The following is a 20296-nucleotide window of genomic DNA, read 5'->3' on the forward strand; positions in this document are numbered from 1 at the left end:
CTGGGGGTCAAACAAGACCCCAAGGTTTCCGGATGGCTTAGCAAGGTGGACCATCTGATTAGTTTTTGAAAGAATCGGCACGTTCTAGATGTTCGATACGTTTACTACTGAAACAGTGTCTCTGCAGATTTGTTCCGAATTTACCCCCTTCAATCATTACAACACAAATATACGGTCAGTTCACTTTACAGCATATTCTGTGAAGCGCTTTGAGACGTCCAGAAAATGTGAAAAGCACTACGTCAAATGCAAGGATTATTATTATTATTATTATTATTATTAATGGCACTTCTGTGGAACATACACAACATTCAAGAGTAACGTGTGTTGGTGGGCTATTTTACTTGAACAAGTTATGTCAGGAAATTGCTCCTCACCCTTACATCGAGAACATGTGCTAACTTGAGTTAGCTCAGTTTAAAGGCATTCTCGCTAATCTGTTCCTATTTACCCAATCCAATCATATCCTATGGAAATGCCCAAGTAGGAAATAACATTCCCAGCTTAGGAAACTGGAACTAGTTGGTTTGGAGGGAGCGAGAGAGAGACAGAGAGACAGAGAGAAAGAGTATGTTGGAGGTGGGAGGCAAATGTGCCATTATGAACAACCCTCATCTGTTACAAACTCTTCTCTTCTCTCTCTTAATATCCTCGGCTTACGGTGGTAAGTTTATAATTTTACTTCATTCAAAGTTCCTGGGGTGACAAAAGTAATAAAGAGTGGCTACGGTCTGGAAGGCACTGCCTGAGAGGTTGGTGGAAGCAGATTCGATAGTAGCTTTCGCGAGGGAACTCAACAGGGACTCGAAAAGGAAACATCTGCAGGGCTATGGGGTAAGGGGGCAGAGGAGTTGGATAGCTCTTTGAAAGAGCCGGCAACTCCATGGTGATAATAGTAATAATAATAAGAATAATCCTTGTATTTGATGTAGAGCCTTATCAGGTTGCCGAGATGTCTCAAAGTGCTTCACAGAATATATTGTAAACAACCATAACTTGCATGTGGAGTCCTGTAGCTCAGTGGTTAGAGCACTCGCTTTGCAAGCAAGAGACCTGAGTTCAATTCCAGGCAGGTCAGGGCGAAACCTTGGGCAAGTTTCCTTACTCCACACAGAGCCTAATAATAATCCCTCCAAAAAACAAAAACAATAATTAAATTGGTCATTTTCAATCTATGACTGTTTGTGGGACATTGCTGTGCGCAATTGGCTGCCGCGTTCGCCCACAAATATACAGTCAACTCACTTTACAGTATATTCTGTGAAGCGCTTTGGGACGTCCTCCCGACGTGAAAAGCGCTATATCAAATGCAAGGATTATTATTATTATTATTTATATAGCGTCCCGGAGCTCTTGACAGTGGAGGAGTCGGACACCGAGGCAGAGGGGAGGTGGGGGGGGGGGGTGGAGAAGTGACCGTAAGCCCGATCAAAAAGGAAGGTCTTTGAATAGGATTTGAAAGTGGGCAGGGAGGGTGCGAGGGGGGGCGATTGAGGGAGAGGGCTCCAGAGTTTTGAGAGGATCTTGAATTCGATCCGTTCAGTGACGAGTTATCAGGAGTGGTGAGTATAAATACATAAATAAATTCAGTGGGGATATTGACAGTGTGATGACTTAAATGGTAGTGACAAGTAAACCAGGGTCAAGTTATCAGGAGTTTACTGTTATTATTAAAGATGATATTATTAGTAATACGTGATTTAAGTGCTGTAAGATGTTTCATTTTAAACTTCATAAAAATATAGAGTTATTCTTAAATCTTACGAATCCCAATTTGATATTCATCCCAAAATATTTGTTGGAAACTCAGGACAAGTTTGATGTGATCAGTTCGATCAAGTTCAAGGATTGTTATTGTTATGATGATGATAACTGTGATTTATGGATGCTTTATGATACGAAAGTGGATTGTACTCCAGTCTGGGTGAGCTGTGAAGGTGTTTCAGCGCCTTGGGACGTCCTCCCGACGTGAAAGGCGCTATACAAATTTAATCTTGTTGTTTCTCCCTGAGCGCTGGTGAACAAAACTCATGAAAAAAAATTGGTCACTCGTTCCACGGTTGTTTGCAATACACTACTGGGCACAAACTGTCTGCCATGTTTCACCCACAAAAACACACAGTCACTCCACTTTACACTGTATTCTGTGAAGCGCTTTGAAACGTCTCGACGACGTGATAAGGCGCTGTATGAAAGCAACAACAACAACAAAGTTACACTTGTATAGCACCTTTCACGTCGGGAGGTCATCCCAAGGTGCCGGACAGACAGGGTTACGGACCCGAGCTGGGGGTTCGGATGGGGGAGGGTGGAGGGTAGGTGGGGGGAAAGCAGGGAGATCGAAAGCACGGTTGAAGAGGGGAGGGTCTTGAGGTGGGTCTTGAAGGTGGCGAGGAAGGGGGGGGGGGGAGGCAGTGGGACTGCAGGATGGAGTTCCAGAGGGTGGGGGCAGAGTGGCAGAAGGCCCACCTGCGAATAGCGCGGCGAACGAGGACATGAAGCAGGCAGAGTAAGAATTATTATTATTATTATTAGTTATTATTATTATTTTAGTAACTTGCTGGTGGAAGAGCTTTTCCAATGTTAATTCATCTAATGCTATTCCTCCTGAGCAGATGGCGATGGGAACACGACAACTGATATAGTCGAGACAATCAAATACTTTATTATTCACGAATCTAGCTTGATAACTTTCAAGAATCTCAGCGTCAATGAGCTTGAGAATATGACTGACTATGTCTGGAAAAACCTCACCATCTACAAGGTTGACAACATCACGAGAGGCCACTTGACTGGTGCGGTCACTACGGTGTTCATTCCAACTCTCTACATTCTGGTGTTCGGCATTGGGCTGCCCGCCAACGCACTGGGGCTCTGGATAATGATCACGAAAATCAGGAAGCTGCCCTCCACCATCTTCCTCATCAACCTGGCCACCTCAGACCTGCTCCTCATCCTCATGCTGCCCTTCAAGATCTCCTACCACCTGATGGGCAACGACTGGATATTCGGCGAGGCTTTGTGCCGACTCTACACCGGGCTCTTCTACGGCAACATATACTGCTCCATCCTCCTCCTCACCTTCATCAGCGTCGACCGCTACTTCGCCCTGGTCCACCCGTTCCTCTCGCTGGGCTTCAGGGACAAGAGGCTTGCCTGTGGTGTTTGCCTGGGCACCTGGGCCCTGGTGTCTCTCTCTCTGCTGCCTTTCCTCCTGGTGCAGCAAACCTACCATATCCACAACCTAAACGTCACCACCTGTCACGACTCGTTGCTCTCGGAGCAACGTAGCGGCTATTTCTTCTATTACTTCGCTTCCCTGGTCATCGTGGAGTTTGCCCTGCCCTGTGCCATCACCCTGTTCTGCTACGGCTCCATCATCAAGACCCTGGCGTTCAACGAGAAGAAATACAAGCGGGCGGCGGGCGCGACCACCCTCACCCTCCTGGTCTACGTGCTGTGCTTCACTCCCAGCAACGTCATCCTCCTGACTCACCACCTGCAGTTCTTCCTCAACCACCACAGCGACCTGTACATCTACTACATGCTCAGCCTGGCTCTCAGTGGCTTCAGCAGCTGCCTGGATCCCTTCATCTACTATTTTGTGTCCGACGACTTCAGAGCCAAGGTCCAAGCGACACTTTGCTCCCGCAAGGAGAAGGGCGGCCGGGAAACCTCGCCAAAAGTCTTGCGAGTGAAGCCCCCCATCAACACGGTCCCCTTGACATCCTCCTTCACCTCCACCGCCACAGCCGCAGCCGCGCCCCAGCTTTTGAACAGCCTGGAGACCTGACCACACAGGGAGACTGACTGACTGAAGCAGAAAGAAATACGGAACCCTTACATTTTAACAGCCTCCTCCCTCACCACACACACTGACACACACACATACACTGACACACACTGACACACACACATACACTGACACACACACTGACACACACCCCGCACCCTCCACCACACCCGCCCCTCCCCCCCCGCATCAGCTACAAAATACACAGTCACTCCACTTTCAGCATCTCCTAGAGGGGGACACTGCGTGTTTGTGGGCGATATTAATTATTACGGTGGTTTTTCATTGATTCTCAGGTAAACTCACACACTCAGATTACTCGCAAATGATACTGTCAATTCACTTTACACTCTATTCTGTGAAGCGCTTTGAGACATCGAGAAGACATGAAAAGCGCTGTATCAAATGCATGGATTGTTATTATATTATTATTACTTTTTCCAGCTTAATAAAAAGGAGTAAATGTACGTTTTTGTGTTGAGCTGTTTCTTTGTGTTTATTGACCATTAAAGCATCAAAATTCCAGGAAACTTGAGGAATGTGATTAAGTCCAGAGTGTGTCTATCTCTCGTTCCTCTCTATTCACAGGACAGGATTCCCCTTGTTTTCATCTTACCTAGAAATAGATGAAGCACGGCTGTTAGTCAATTGGCGGATCACTTTCCAGGGGTAATAATCCACTCCCCCAGCACCCTGACCCCGAAAAAAATTTGGTCATTCAATCCACGACTGTTTGTGGGCCACAGCTGTGTGCAATTGGCAGTCAAGTTTCGCCCACAAAATGTCCAGTCACTCCCCTATATCCTGTGGAGTGCTTTGAGATGTCTCAACGACGTGATAATGCTCTATATCAAATGCAAGGATTATTATTGTTATTATTCATTGCTCCTCCAATATATATTATGAAAGCAAACGTCACCTCATCAATACCTGAAGCTCTCGATACCCCATCACCTCATGTCCTCTGTGTAAAACGTAGGGTTACGGTTGGAAATATTTCTCCCCTTCTTCAGGGAAATGTATTTTAATCAAGCTTCAGATGAGTTGGCGTTTTTCTGTTAAAATGTGCGTAAAGTGATAAGAGTCAGCCTGGCTCAGTCGCTAGCCCTCACGCCTCTCAGTCAAGTGGCTGTGGGTTCAAGCCCCCAAGTCGGGATCTTTGTAGACAACACTGATGCTGCAATACAGTGCTGGGGGCGGGGGTTGGTGGGGCTGCATTGCCGGAGATGCCGTCCTTCAGATGAGACGTTAAACTAACGTCCTTCTGTTGAGGGGGAAGTTAGAGATGACATGTCACTGTTTGAAAAGAGATGGAACTTCTTCTCTTCCATCTGTGGTGTCTCTCTCTCTCTCTCTCTCAATCTGTCTGCGAAAGCACCTCACCAGTATCAAGCAGGACATCTGAGCTCAGGAAGCTGCCGTGAACACTTCACCGCGGGTTAACACTAAGCTCAAACTCCAATGACTTGATTCCAGAGCCTCTGAGCAATGGCAATGTGGGAATATACCTGTTGTGGAGTGCCGTAGCGTAGTGGTTAGAGCGCTCACCTCGCAAGCAAGAGAACCCGGGTTCGATCCCCAGGTAGGGAAGTTTAGGCAAGTTTCCTTATTCCACACGCCTCTGTTTACCTAGCAGTAAGTTAGTCAAATGGCGGATCGCTTTTCTGGGGGTAATAATCCCTCCAAGAAAATTAATCTTTAAAACAATAATTTGGTCACTCAATCCACGACTGTTTGTGGGACGCCGCCGTGCGCAATTGGCTGCCGTGTTTTGCCCACAAAGAATACAGTCAATTCACTTTAAAGTATATTATCTCGAAAATATGATAAGACACTGTATCAAATGCAAGGATTATCATTATCATTATTATTATAGTCTGTGCGATAAGTCTTTCCCGAGGTGAGCTAAGAAATTGCTGCTCGCTCTTACTCTTCAAACGTTCTGAACCAACGACAACATCTACTAATGTGATTCTGAGCCATGAGGTCAGTTTAAAAGCATCCTTCTCGTCTGCTCCCATTTCCTCTCCCACTTATGCACAAGTAGGAAATAACATTTCCAGCTCAGGAAACAGTTAGTTCGGAGAGAGAGAGAGTGTGTGTGTGGGACAGCTGGGAGGACCGTGTATCATCATGAACTCTCCACATCTGATACAAACTCTTCTCTTCGCTCTCTTAATCTCCTGTTGCACTTCTGACTTCTTGAGTTACAACTGTAAGTTTATCATTTTACTGTATTCAAAATTCCTGGGATCACAAAGATAACATAAGGGTTGTTACGGTCTGGAACGCACTGCCTGAAAGGGTGGTGGAAGCAAATTGGATAGAAGTTTTCAAAGCGGAATTGGGATAGTACTTGAAAAGGAAATCTTGGCTGTGGGGTACAAGCCGGGGGAGTAGGACTCGTTGGTGGCTCTTTCTAAGACCTGCACCTGCACGATGGGCCGAATGTCCTCCTTCTGTGCTGTGAGATTCTATGATTCTATGAAACTTTTGTTACGAGGTTAAGTTTTCCCGAAGCTTTCTGTTCGGCTCTGCTTTCGAGACTGCGATGTCTGAAACGGGTGAAAATGTTCACACAGGTTACCAACAGATTATCAAAGGGCAGAGAGGATTCATTTATTAAAGGGGTGGTGTGTGGGGAAGGGGAAAAGGGGTAATTTACGGGCGTATACCCACAAAATCCACTTTAAGTACATTCTGCAAAGCGCTTTGAGATGTCTCGACGATGTGAAAGGAACCATATCAAATGCAATCAAAGGATTATTATTATTATAATGTGCCCTAATTAAAATTATTATTATAATAATTCATTTGAACCGGAGCCTTTTGCGCGTGTAGTTTTTTTTATTTTGAGTGTATAACGGTTCATCTCAGGGCGCAGAAAACAAGATATTAAAAGAGACACTGAAACTCGTGACTGGGGCTCTCGAATTCGAAATAAATTCTTTCCGAGAGATTCTGCTTCAAATCGAAGCTGAAAATTTACAGAAACAAAACCAGCCATCACCGTTTCGCTGTCTGTCAAAAGTTTCCTTCCTCTAAATTAAGTGGTTTTGATAAAAGTGTAAATAAACAAGCGATTAGAAAGAGACTTCAAAGGAATAATAATAATAATAATAATAATAATAATCCTTGCATTTGATATAGCGCTTTTCACGTCGGGAGGACGTCCCAAAGCGCTTCACAGAACACACTGTAAAGTGAATTGACTGTATATTTGTGGGCGAACGCGGCAGCCAATTGCGCACAGCAATGTCCCACAAACAGTCGTAGATTGAAAATGACCAATTTTTTTTTTATTATTATTTTTGGTTTTTGAAGGGATTATTATTAGGCGTGTGGAGTAAGGAAACTTGCCCAAGAAACACAGTGGCTGGAACCGGTGTCGAGTGCACAGAATCTTCCTGCCTCCATCCGGCCACTGTCTTTGGAAGGTTTAAGCATTTGTGTGTCTTGAAAGTTGATTTTTTTGTTCTCCTTAAAGCAAAAGACTGGAGTCTAACTTGCGATATTTCTTTCTTAACGGTAATCAACAACCACAGTAACAACAAAGCGACGTGTGGAAAGCGCCTTTCACGTCAGGAGCACGTCCCGCGGTGCCGGACAGACAGAGTTACGGACCCGAGCTGAGGGTCAGGGTGGGGGAGGGCGGGACAGCGGGGGTGGGGGGTGGGGGGAAGCAGGGAGATCGAAAGCAAGGTCGAAGAGGAGGGTCTTGAGGTGGGGCTTGAGGTGGGGTGACGAGAGAGGGGGCGAGATGGAGGGATTGCGGGATGGAGCTTCAGAGGGTGGGGGCAGAGTGGAGCAAGGCCTCGCGTAACGCTGATCGTGGGGCGAACGAGGCGGTGGATGTGAAGCAGGCCAGAGCCCACTGAGCGGAGGGAGCGAACAGGGTGGCCGGGGAGTTAGGAGGTGGGAGAGGTCGGGGGGAGCAAGACCATGGATGGGCTTTGAAGGTGAGGACCTGGATCTTGAACTGTATCCTCTGTGTGATGGGAGGCCAGCGGAGTCGGGCGAGGATGGGGGTGATAGGGTCGCGGAGCCCGGTGCTGTGGAGGGAGAAGTTGGGGGAGGCCAACAAGCAGTGAGTTTGCGCAGTCGAGCCTTGATGTAATGAAGGCGCGTACGAGGGTATGAAGTTTCCTCACTCCGCACACCTCTGTTCACCGAGCAGCAAGTAGGAAACCGGTTAGTCGATTGGCAGATCGCATTTCCTGAGCTTAATCATCCTTCAACAATAAATGAATAAAATAATATTTTTTTAAAAATTGGTGACTCACTCAATCCAGGACTGTTTGTGGGAACCTGCTGCGCGCAATTGGCTGCTGCTTTTCGTCCACAAAATACAGTCACTTGACAGTATATCCTGTGAAGCGCTTTGAGACGTCTCAAAGACCGGTTAAGACTCTATATCAAACGCAAGGATTATTATTATTAATTAATAATAAGTGGATTATTATTATTAATAATAATAAGTCTCTCCCTGTCCCTCTGAGTCCCCTCAAAGGTGGCCAACTTTTGGTGTGATGCAACGTGAATTCATCTATTTTTTTTCTTCCACTTGTGTTTGCAGTCACAGATTACAATTACGAGAGAAGTATAATGCTCAATGAGTCGACCTACAATTACGAGGGAAGTATAATGCTCAATGAGTCGACTGACTTTGCAATGTCGAAAGCAAATCCCAGAGGCTTCCGTCCTCATTATGAATTGATACCAGTGATTGTCACCATAAATAACAGAACCTTCTACACAATGAAGAACCTCAGCAACGTTGACAACATCACGAGAGGCCACTTGACTGGTGCGGTCACTACGGTGTTCATTCCAACTCTCTACATTCTGGTGTTCGGCATTGGGCTGCCCGCCAACGCACTGGGGCTCTGGATAATGATCACGAAAATCAGGAAGCTGCCCTCCACCATCTTCCTCATCAACCTGGCCACCTCAGACCTGCTCCTCATCCTCATGCTGCCCTTCAAGATCTCCTACCACCTGATGGGCAACGACTGGATATTCGGCGAGGCTTTGTGCCGACTCTACACCGGGCTCTTCTACGGCAACATGTACTGCTCCATCCTCCTCCTCACCTTCATCAGCGTCGACCGCTACTTCGCCCTGGTCCACCCGTTCCTCTCGCTGCGCTTCAGGTGAGCAAATACTCAGAGTAGAGTCAGTAGATGTGGAGGTTCACTCTTCGTGACAATGCTACTGTTTGAAGGCAGACAGTTCTCTCTCTCTCTCTCTCTCTCTCTCTCTCATCTCTTTCCATCGTGAAGTCCCGTAGCTCAGTGGTTAGAGCTCTCGCCTTGCAAGCGAGAGGACCCAGGTTCGATTCCCGGGTGGGGCAAAGCCTTAGGCAAGTTTCCTTACTCCACACACACACACTTTTTTTGATGCAACAAAGACGTGATAAGGCGCGCCGTCAAATGCAAGGATTCTTATTGTTGTTACTATTATTATATTCAGGGACAAGAGGCTTGCCTGTGGTGTTTGCCTGGGCACCTGGGCCCTGGTGTCTCTCTCTCTGCTGCCTTTCCTCCTGGTGCAGCAAACCTACCATATCCACAACCTAAACGTCACCACCTGTCACGATGTGTTGCCCTTGAGACAACAGAACGGCTATTTCTTCTATTACTTCGCTTCCCTGGTCACCGTGGAGTTTGCCCTGCCCTGCGCCATCACCCTGTTCTGCTACGGCTCCGTCATCAAGACCCTGGCGTTCAACGAGAAGAAATACAAGCGGGCGGCGGGCGCGACCACCCTCACCCTCCTGGTCTACGTGCTGTGCTTCACTCCCAGCAACGTCATCCTCCTGACTCACCACCTGCAGTTCTTCCTCAACCACGACAGCGACCTGTACATCTACTACATGCTCAGCCTGGCTCTCAGTGGCTTCAGCAGCTGCCTGGATCCCTTCATCTACTATTTTGTGTCCGACGACTTCAGAGCCAAGGTCCAAGCGACACTTTGCTCCCGCAAGGAGAAGGGCGGCCGGGAAACCTCACAAGAACTTTTACGTACCACCACCACCTCCACAACGACCAACTTCCTCTACACGTCCCACTCGAAGACCGTAGTCTGAGTGAATAGCCTCTGACTCGCTGGAGACCTGACCCCACAGGGAGACTGACTGACTGTCCAGCTTGCCTTGTCAAAAGCAGAATGAATTGTCATCTTGTAGCTTAGTGGTGAGAGCGCTCCCCTTGCAGGCGAGAGGACTTGGGTTCGATTCCCAGCCCGGCAGGGAAAAATCTTAGGCAAGTTTCCTTACTCCACAAGGCTCTGTTTACCTAGTGGTAAGTAGGAACACGGTTGCCAGTCGATTGGCGCATCGCTTTCCGGGAGTAATAATTCCTTAAAAAAAAATAATAAGTTGGTCACTCAATCCACGACTGTTTATGGGACACTGCTGTGTGCATTTGACTGCCAGATGTCTCACACAAAATATACAGTCATTTCACTTTACAGTGTTTTCTGTGAAGCGCTTTGAGAAGTCTCAAAGACATGATAAGGCAGTATATCAAATGCAAGGATTATTATTATTATTATTATTTTGTTAGGTTACTGACTGAGCTCCACTCTGTGTGTGTTACCTGTTACACAGTAGAGAACAAGTGGAATTGACCTTAGTGGCGATAGAGATGGTGAACTTTCAAGGCAGTGTGTGTGTGTGTGTGTGAACCCTGTCAGCTCAAGTAATGTCAGGGACTTAGGCCAAACTGGGGGTCAACTTTCAAACCATTTGGACTCAATTGTCCTTTGATACAAAACTGGATGTTGCACACAGAGAAAGATAGTTACCTTCACTACGTCCCGACACAAAACTAGTAAAGAATCCCACTAAGCTTGGGAGATGGTGTAAGCATGAAGTGCTGATCCTCTTAAGAACAAATTAGATAGATTTCCGTGAGGAATTAATATCTCGGGATACAATACTATATTTGGGGCACGACATGAGGTAAGCAACGGCCAGGATGGTGGAAGGCAAACTGGATGGACCTTGGTTTTCTTTCATCCGGCAAATTCTCAGCTTCTTATATTCTTATAAACTGCATTCAACTTCCTACTGACAGACACCTGGTAATCATATTTATGCCACACATTCAGCCCCACAAGCTTGCCGCTGTGAAACCTTCCCAGGTATTTCCATTTGCTGTTAATTCTCATTGCCGGCTCATTTGAACAATAAAGAAAAAGTTTGTAACTTGTGAGTTGAATGGTTGTTTGACTTCAGTAATTCAAAGAGCTGACACAGACACGACGGGCCCGAATGGCCTTTTTCTGTGCTCTAAATGCGCGCGCACGAAATACGCAGTGAATTCACTTTACGGTATTACTCTAGAGGGGACCGAGTGTCCCATGAACACCACCTGACACTACCACCCCACCACACAGCCACACTTTCTGATGAACAACACTACAGGGCAGCTTTGGTACAAAGCACCTCAGGGCACTTCACACATAATTGCTGACAAGTGTCGTGACTGTATGTGTAAACAACTATTGTAAAATAATAACTCTCTTGGACAAGAGGCCGCAAACAACCACGAGGGGAACGAACAATTGTGGGCCAGGACACTGGGAGAGACTCCCTTCGCTCTTCAAACGACACCACGGAATCTTTATCTCGCGCATGTACCTGTACAAGCACAGACTCACCCTCAGGATGGCACCTCAGATAATGCCATAGCCCGCGCCCCCCTCAGTTCTGCCTTGATATGGCCGCCCAGCCGCATCTCCACCAGCTTCCTCTACGGCAACATGTACTGCTCTGTCCTCCTCCTCGCCTTCGTCCGTTATTTCTGGTCTTTCGCCAGCGTGGGCTGGGTGCCTTGCCATGTCTGCTCGCTCTGGTGCGTGATGTGGCTGTGATCAGGGCTTTCATTCTCAGCCAAAGGAGAAGCAGTGAAGGTGCTAACAAGCGGGAAAATCACTACACTACCGGGACTCCAATATTAAGAAGAACATTAAGACTCAATTGAATTCCTCGTCCCCCGAGTCGTCCGCTCCACCCTCGGTGGCCGTGCCTTCAGCCACTGCGCCCCGAGGCTCTGGAACTGCCTCCCTCCCTCCCTTCGTCTCGTTCCCTCCCTTCCCATTTTCAGATCTCTGCTGAAGACCTTTCTTTTCGACCGTGCCTTTGGTCACCTTCCTCCCCCACTCCCCCCCACTCTTCCCTCTCCCACTCCCCCCGGCTCGGCCCCGGGATCCGTTACCGTGAAGCGGTACTGAGCCGCCTTCCGACACTGAGCCGCCCTCCAAACCCAAGTTGTTGTTGTTGAATTCTCAGGAGTGACAGAGTGGGCAGCTGAACTGACTCCAACGCTGCATTGAAAGCACCCGTCAATCACAATTCACTCTACAGTATATTCTGTGAAGAGTTTTGAGACGTCTCGAAGACGTGATGAGGCGCTGTATCAAATGCAAGGATTATTATTAGTAGTATTATCTCAGCCGCTCGACCACACATTACAAAACTCTAACAGATGTTTCCTTTCCCTGTGAACTCTAGGTGTGGAATAATAAAATTAAAGAGATTGTTCTTTTGTGACTCGAATCTTTGTTTTTCACTTCAGTAATTCTCTTGGGTTCAACTTCTGCCAGGGACATTGCATTGACCACAAAGCGTCTGACCACAGAAGAGTTGCGAGCAGCTGAGATGTGTCACACTGGTCTGGTTGCAATCCAGTGCCCTTCCTCAGCGATCACACTCTCCATTCCTGTTTCTCTCAACCCCGTGACCCTCTGATCCCTATGTCCTGCGGAGCTTTTGTTAATAATTCGACAGGCGGTGCTAAGAGAATAGAATTTATTGCCTAAGATGAAACGTAAGGTTTTACAATCTGTAATCAAATTATACGACATATAACAGCACAACATCAGTACAGCACATCTGTGTGAGCAAAACATTTACCACACAGCACGCACAAGGGTTGATCAGTACTCCAGACAAACAACACCCCACAAAATTTACAGCAGAGATCAGGGACAACTGATTCTGTAACACAAAACTTCAGAAGACAGACAATCCCCATTCAGCCTCTGGAATCGCCCCTCAGATCCTCACAGTACCTTGCAGCCCTTAGTACTGACCATACAGGGACAACAACACGTATCCAGGCACCTTGGAGGGGGTGCAGTGTAGATTTACTAGATTAGTACCAGGGATGAAGGGGATGAGTTACGAGGATAGGCTGACCAATTTGGGCCTATATTCTCTAGAATATAGAAGAATTAGAGCGGATCTTATAGAAACCTATAAGATCATCAAAGGGTATGATAGAGTAGATAGTGGGAGATTGTTTCCCCGGTTGGAGAAACTAAAACCAGGGGTCACAACCTTAAAATCAGAGGCAGCCCTTTCGCACTGAGTTGAAGAAGAACTTCTTCACTCAAAGGGCAGTGAATGTATGGAACTCACTACCCCAAAGGGCTGTTGACGCTCAGTCCTTGAACATATTCAAGACTGAGATAGATAGATTACTTATTGCAAAAGCGATTAAGGGATATGGGGATAAGGCAGCGTCAGGTTATTAGCTGGAGTTAGATTAGAAGATCAGCCATGATTGGATGGCGGGGCAGGTTCGAAGGGCTGAATGGCCTACTTCTGCTCCTGTATGTTATGTTATGTTACGTTTCGTACTCCAGACTAAGCAGTAATAATAATAATAATAATAATAATAATAATAATAATAATAATAATAATAATAATAATCCTTGCATTTGATATAGCGCTTTTCACGTCGGGAGGACGTCCCAAAGCGCTTCACAGAACACACTGTAAAGTGAATTGACTGTATATTTGTGGGCGAACGCGGCAGCCAATTGCGCACAGCAATGTCCCACAAACAGTCGTAGATTGAAAATGACCAATTTTATTATTGTTTTGGTTTTGGAGGGATTATTATTAGGCTCTGTGTGGAGTAAGGAAACTTGCCCAAGGTTTCGCCCTCTGCCTGGAATTGAACTCAGGTCTCTCACTTGCAAAGCGAATGCTCTAACCACTGAGCTACAGGACTCCACAGTAGACCTGGGATCACACCTTGACATACACTGGAGATATCACAGAACTATCACACAGAGTCACAGAGAACGACTCCTGGAAACCTAACAGAAACCATCGGCTCTTAGCCCATACTCGTACTGTCTAACCTGATTTCTGTGGTTCAAACGGACCAACCACTACTATTGTAATTACTTCTCTGCCTAGCAAACAGAACCAAAAGCATATTACCCAGTGACTACTCCTCCTCTTCCACTTTTAATGGTCACTTTCTTACTGGAGGTAAATTCCCTCACCCCGTACATATACATAGACACACAGTAGAATCGATATCGGTTCCACTGGGAAGTGCTGACCCTTTACACAACTCCAATTATTCCAAAGTTACATCTTTCTGTCTTTTAGGTGTTTCTAACTCCACAGGTCACAGATATAGATAGCCCCCATCCTACGCAGCTGCTTTGCACAGAGAGAGACACGGACAACTTCCGGGCAGCCTCCCACAAGTCTTCTCAGCCTCGAGATAGACAGGCTTCTCTTTCTGCGGTCCATTGCTCTTGCATCTATGCTGAAGGACCCGATGGCTCATTATCTCAGAGGAGTGAACATCTTCCCAGGAAAAAAAAGAAATACATTCAGAAGCTGACCTCAGCCCATCCAGCAAAGCTACTTTTAACCATTTAACTATCAAACCTTCTGGAAAACTTGGTTGCTGTTTGAAAATATATCAATGTATCCCGAGGCAATAGTTAATATATTTCAACATTTTGAGATTCCCTTGCCCGACCCACCCCATCCCGAAACCTTGGCTCCAGCCAACCTATGTTTGAACGCTCCGGGATTACATAAATAGGAACATAGGAGCTGGCCATTCAGCCCCTTGAGCCAGTTCCACTTTTCTATAAGATCATGGTTGACCTATACCTTAACTTAACTCCATTTCCCCGCCCTTGCCCCCATTAAATTAGATCAGGTAAACAGAGATCTCTCTAGCGCACAAACGGAAACTAGATTATATGAAACTTTAAATAGATTGGTTTGAAACCTCTAAGCCTCACTGATGTCACAGACCACTTCACAATAATAATAACAATAATAATAATCCTGGCATTTGATACAGCGCCTTATCACGTCACAGAGACGTCTCAAAGCGCTTCACAGGAAACACCGTAAAGTGGAAATGACTGTGCATTTGTAGGCGAACCACATGGCAGCCAATTGCCACAGCAACATCCCATAACTAGCCATGGAGTGAGCAACCCATTTTATTTGGGGGGATTGTCGGCCGGGAGAGACGGAAATTCTCTTCTCTTTTCGAATAGTGTCACGGGAGATCTTTAATGTCCACCTGAACAGAGCAGACGGGACCTTGGTTTAACTTCTCACCTGAAGGACGGCACCTGCATCAATGCAGCAATGCACCCCCAGCGCTGCATTGGAGTGTCATCTTAGACATTGTGAATCTAAGTTCCTATCTGAGGCTGAAGCCCACAACCTTCTGAATCCGAGGCGAGAGCATTACCCACAGCACCAGACTGATACACAATTGGTATAGTACTAAATTTACTTATTGCCTGGTGTCAGCAGTTGTGACAGCTCAGGGCTGACGTTGTATCTGCATGTCATGTACAGATTTTTTTGCCAAATATAAAGCTCAGATTTCCCGTGATGAAATAATCCTGTGCATTGTTTTCTTCCACTTACGCAGTGACCAATTTGGATACTTCGAAAAGGGAACTTGTTAAACACTGCAATGTCGCAATGTCTGGAATTTTCACATCTCCCCTCGTCACCATCCCCACCCTCACCCCCACACATTTTCACACACAGATAGAAGTGCACAAGCGGTTCTATTCTAATCAGAAGACCACAAGAGAGTGCAGAAGGCTCTGCAACACATTTGACCTCATCCTGTAGCTCAGCAGTTAGAGCACTCGTCTCACAAGCGAAGGACCTGGGTTTGATTTCCGGCACGGCAAAATCTTGGGCGAGTTTTCTTATTCCGCACGCCTGATAATAGTCCCTCAAGAAAAAAAATAATAAATCGGTCACTTCAATCCGGGACGCTTCTGTGCGCAATTGGTTGCCTCGTTTCGCCCACAAATATACAGACAATTCACTTTACAGTATATTCTGTGAAGCGCTTTGAGACGTCAAGAAGACGTGAAAAGCGCTGTATCAAATGCGAGGATTATTATTATTATTATTTATCCACCTTCACAGCATCGAGCAGTTTCTCAAATGAGTTACCACCCTAACCTGTTAAATTAAGCAATTTTAAGCAAAGTAAAATCCAGTGCTTTGGGATGTCCTTTCGAATGTGAAAGGCGCTGTATAAATATAATTTGTCGTTGAAGTTGTCCATCACAATTGTCCTGTACTCATCTTGATCTTGATTTGTGGAGTCCTGTAGCTCAGTGGTTAGAGCACTCGCTTTGCAAGCGAGAGACCTGAGTTCAATTCCAGGCAGAGGGCGAAACCTTGGGCAAGTTTCCTTACTCCACACAGAGCCTAATAATAATCCCTCCAAAACCAAAAACAATAATAAATTGGTCATTTTCAATCTACGACACTTTGTGGGACATTGCTGTGCGCAATTGGCTGCCGCGTTCGCCCACAAATATACAGTCAATTCACTTTACAGTATATTCTGTGAAGCGCTTTGGGACGTCCTCCCGACGTGAAAAGCGCTATATCAAATGCAAGGATTATTATTATTATTATTATTATTATTATTATTATCCCACTCCATCCCCCAAAAATCCTTTCCTTCTCAGGAGTGTTTGCCCTGAAGACAAGCACTGAATATCCTGAATCTGCCCCGTTGTCCCCCTGCTGCAGGAAGAAACGTTAAACTAATTTAGTTTTGAGCAGTCATGTTAGTTGAAAGTGTGAAATAGAAGTGATTAATTCACTTCCTTAAAGTTCTAAACCAATTGTGGCACAAGATTCTCAGATACTCAGACACACACGTCACATATCATCTGTATCAAGATTTTATAGTCCGGCTGCTCTGAGTGATGTGATCGAGTTTTTTTCCTCTTCTGTAACTGCTGGAACTGACTGTCGGAGTTGTGTCGGAGGCAATCTATCGGTAGACACTTCGTTCAGTGAGCAGTGACCGTTTCCATTTGCTGAGCCACACAGACAAGCCACACTGGCTACCAGAATGCTGCCATCACCCTCGCCTGGATCAGTGGTCCTCCTGCTCGTTCTCAGTTGCTTAGCCACAGCCTTCTCCACACATAACTCTGACGGTAAGACACTGACCTTCTTTCCAGTCACTCTTAAGAGACTCATAAGGGGAGAAATTACGCCCGGGTCTGGATTCATTCCGTTTTCGTAGCATTTAAAAGAGAGTTCAGAATTTGGCAAATTGTTAAAACACTTCCCTTTACTGAATATCTCGTAGGTTTGGTGTTAGCCTGGCTCACTTTGGTAGCACTCCTACCTCTGAGTAAGAAGTAACCCGAGGAACCTCTGAAGGTTGTGGGTTCAAGCCCCACATTGGGACTTTGAGCTCTTATGTCTCGGCTGACGTTTTCCAATGCAGTGCTGCGGGTAATGCTGCACTGTTGAAGCTGCCTGTTCAAGTAGATGTTAAAGGTACTAGAAAAGAGGAGGTTTCTCCCAGTGACTTAGCCAACAATCCCTGGATAAAATATGTCATTCACTTTATGCGTGTTGATGGAACGTTGCCGGGTGCAAACTGGCCGCACAATTTGTCCTTAAAACACACGGTCACTATACTTTGAAACCCCAGTTCAACGGGGAGGGTTTCAGGTGGGATTTTAAACAGCCAGGGAACAGGGCGAAGGTGGAAGGATTTGGGGAGAGTTCCTGAGATCAAGCACAAAGCAACCAGGAGATTGGCCACCATTTGTGAAGCAGAAGCAGACGGAAATCGTGAGATTAGACGTGGTCGGAGGAAAATGTAGAGATAAGAGTCTTGCACATTCAACACAGGATCTGAGGTCCCGCTCATGCAGCCACTTTTAGTGCAACCTTCAGATAAGATGTTAAATGTTAGATCTGGCGTCCTGTAGAGTAGTGGTTAGAGCCTTCGCCTCGCAAGCGAGAGGACCCTGGTTTGATTCCCGGGCAGGACCCAAACTTAGGCAAGTTTCCTTACTCCACATGCCTCGGTTTACCTAGCTGTAAGTAGGTGGCCGTTGGTCGATCGGCGGATCGCTTTTCTGGGGGCTAATAATTCTTTCAAAATAAATAAATAAATTGGTCACTCAATCCATGACTGTTTGTGGGACACTGCTGTGAGCAATTTACTGCCACATCTTGTGATAAGGCGCTATATGAAATGTAAGGATATTATTATCCCTTCTGTATGTTTACTCCTACCTCCGTTCCCACAAAATGCTCCAGTGTCATTGCTAATTCCTTTAAACTCACTTCCTCTTTGCAAGTACTATGGTGCAAATGAGATGCCTGCAATAATTTCGAAAATGTCTGAGGAACTGGAAGAGGACCTTCAGCCCCTCGAACCTGTTTATCCATTCTATAAGATCATGGCTGATCTGTACCTCAACTCCAATTACCCGCCTTTGCCCCATATCCCTTGATACCCTGACCTAACAGATATCTATCCACCTCAGTCTTGAAAATTTGCATCCAGCCAGAATCCACAGCCTTTTGGGGGAGTTTCTTTTTTAAAAGAACTTTTGTGAGGTCTGGAGAATTGCTCATCCAAAGGCAGAACTACACCCAGATAAATTGCTCCCCACCCGCCCTGCCCCCTCCTTTCCCATCTTCAGGTCGCACCTGAAGACCTTCCTATTCGACCGTGCCTACGGCTATCTGCCCCCTCCCCCAGGCTCGGCATCATGCTCGGCCACTGCCAAGAGCTCTGGGAAGCTATATAAATGCAAGTTGCTGTTGTTGTTATTTCGGCAGTGATATCAAACAAATGCAGGGATTCTGAATCATAAAAGGTACTTATTCCTTCCCTCTCTTTCCGTACAGTGATAGAAAAAGCACAATTCCCCAAGTCCAGAAAATTTCCCATCTATTCGGTTACACAAGATGGTTCAAACCAGACCATCCACAAAGTCAATGAATCGGTCACCAACTACCTGACCGGCAAAGAGATGACACTGGTGATACCCTACCTGTATTTGGCGATCTTCACCATTGGCCTTCCCGCCAATGCCTTGGCTTTCTGGGTTCTCTTCAGCAAAATCAAGAGGCTTCCCTCCACCATCTTCTTCCTCAACTTGGCCTTGGCTGACCTGCTCCTAATGCTTGCCTTACCTCTCAAGATCTCCTACCACCTGTTGGGCAACGACTGGCTATTCGGGGAGGCCATGTGTCGGGTGTCCAGTGTGATCTTCTACGCCAACGTGTACTCCTCCATCCTGCTACTCACCTGCGTGGCTGTGGACCGTTACCTGGCAGTGGTCCATCCCTTCTTCTCAAAGGAGCTCAGAACAAGGTCATTCGCCTGGTTCCTCTGTGGCGTTAGCTGGGCTCTGGTATTATTCGCCATGCTGCCCTATTACGTCACCCAGCAATCCTACCCAATCGCCGAACTCAACATCACCACTTGCAACGAATTCTTACCCTCCATTGTCCTCGCCAACTATTTCGACAATTACACTGTGGGCCTGGTTGTGTTTGGGTTTGTCCTTCCCTGCCTCATCATTGTATTCTGTTACGTGTGTGTGATCAGAATTCTAGTACTCAACCGGGAGAATTACACACAGGTCATTAAGGTGACTTTGTTGGTCTTACTGGTATTTCTGATGTGCTTGACTCCCGGGCAGGTCTTCCTATTAATCCAAATTTATACAAATAACATTGACTTTTATAAATATTTCTTGATTTTCCAAATTCTCAGCACTTTCAATAGCTGCATTGACCCATTCATCTATTACTATGCCTCCAGTGAATTCAGGGCCAAACTGAAGGGGGCAATCTCTACTAACCAGAAAGGGAGCGTACAGGTGTCTAGTAAAACAAAACTGTCAATGCTACAGACTAACAGTTCATCCCAGGCCAGTGGTCCTGTGCCAGTTTAGAGCTCTATTCAATGAGAGGGATGGTGTTCAGAGGAACATAGGAACAGTGGCCATTTGAACATTCTCTGAGAACACAGATGATCTGTAGCCCAATACCCTTTGTTTGCCTTTTTCTGATTTGAAACTGTTTTGAGGAAGTGAATTGCACAACCCCATGTCTGCAGTGTAGCCTGGCTCATTGATAACTCTCTCACCTCTGAAACAGATACTTGTGAGTTCAAATCCCGCAGCAGGACTTGAGCTCATAGCATCTAAGATGATGGTCCAATGCAGTGCTGTGGGGAGGGGTCCGTTGTTCGAGGTGCCATCCTTTGGATGAGATATTAAACTGAGGTCCTGTCTGCCTGTTCAGGTGGACGTTAAAGATTCGAATCGAGAAGTTTCTCTCTCGCCAATAAATCCTCTAAATAGAATTGGTCACTCACTCCATGGCTGTTTATGGGACGCTGCTCTACTGGCAGC

General features: G+C 46.3%; 2 protein-coding genes across 2 annotated transcripts; both read left to right on the top strand.

Moving 5' to 3' along the window:
- Nucleotides 1-526: 526 nt before the first annotated feature.
- Nucleotides 527-3898, top strand: LOC121850540 (proteinase-activated receptor 3-like). Its single transcript, XM_042342746.1, has 2 exons — nt 527-664; nt 2616-3898. Exons 1-2 carry the CDS (start codon nt 571-573, stop codon nt 3791-3793), a joined length of 1272 nt encoding a protein of 423 aa, XP_042198680.1. The 5' UTR covers nt 527-570; the 3' UTR covers nt 3794-3898.
- A 1774-nt stretch (nt 3899-5672) lies between these two features.
- LOC103182099 lies at nt 5673-19998 on the top strand. The gene is made up of 5 exons (XM_007898959.2): nt 5673-6008; nt 8370-8946; nt 9266-9872; nt 16942-17059; nt 18780-19998. Exons 1-5 carry the CDS (start codon nt 5927-5929, stop codon nt 19832-19834), a joined length of 2439 nt encoding a protein of 812 aa, XP_007897150.2. The 5' UTR covers nt 5673-5926; the 3' UTR covers nt 19835-19998.
- The last annotated feature ends 298 nt before the right edge of the window (nt 19999-20296 follow it).

The sequence above is a fragment of the Callorhinchus milii genome, unplaced genomic scaffold (genome assembly GCF_018977255.1).
Source record: "Callorhinchus milii isolate IMCB2004 unplaced genomic scaffold, IMCB_Cmil_1.0 Scaffold21, whole genome shotgun sequence".
Lineage (NCBI taxonomy): Eukaryota > Metazoa > Chordata > Chondrichthyes > Chimaeriformes > Callorhinchidae > Callorhinchus > Callorhinchus milii.

Excerpts from the sequence above, each read along its gene's own strand:
- LOC103182099 (XM_007898959.2), top strand. The coding sequence starts at position 5,927 with ATGAACTCTCCACATCTGATACAAACTCTTCTCTTCGCTCTCTTAATC. Across the intron at positions 9,873-16,941 it reads ACACGTCCCACTCGAAGACC|CCACACAGACAAGCCACACT; the intron begins GTAGTCTGAGTG and ends CCATTTGCTGAG. Across the intron at positions 17,060-18,779 it reads CTCCACACATAACTCTGACG|TGATAGAAAAAGCACAATTC; the intron begins GTAAGACACTGA and ends CTTTCCGTACAG.
- LOC121850540 (XM_042342746.1), top strand. The coding sequence starts at position 571 with ATGTTGGAGGTGGGAGGCAAATGTGCCATTATGAACAACCCTCATCTG. Across the intron at positions 665-2,615 it reads AATATCCTCGGCTTACGGTG|ATGGCGATGGGAACACGACA; the intron begins GTAAGTTTATAA and ends CCTCCTGAGCAG.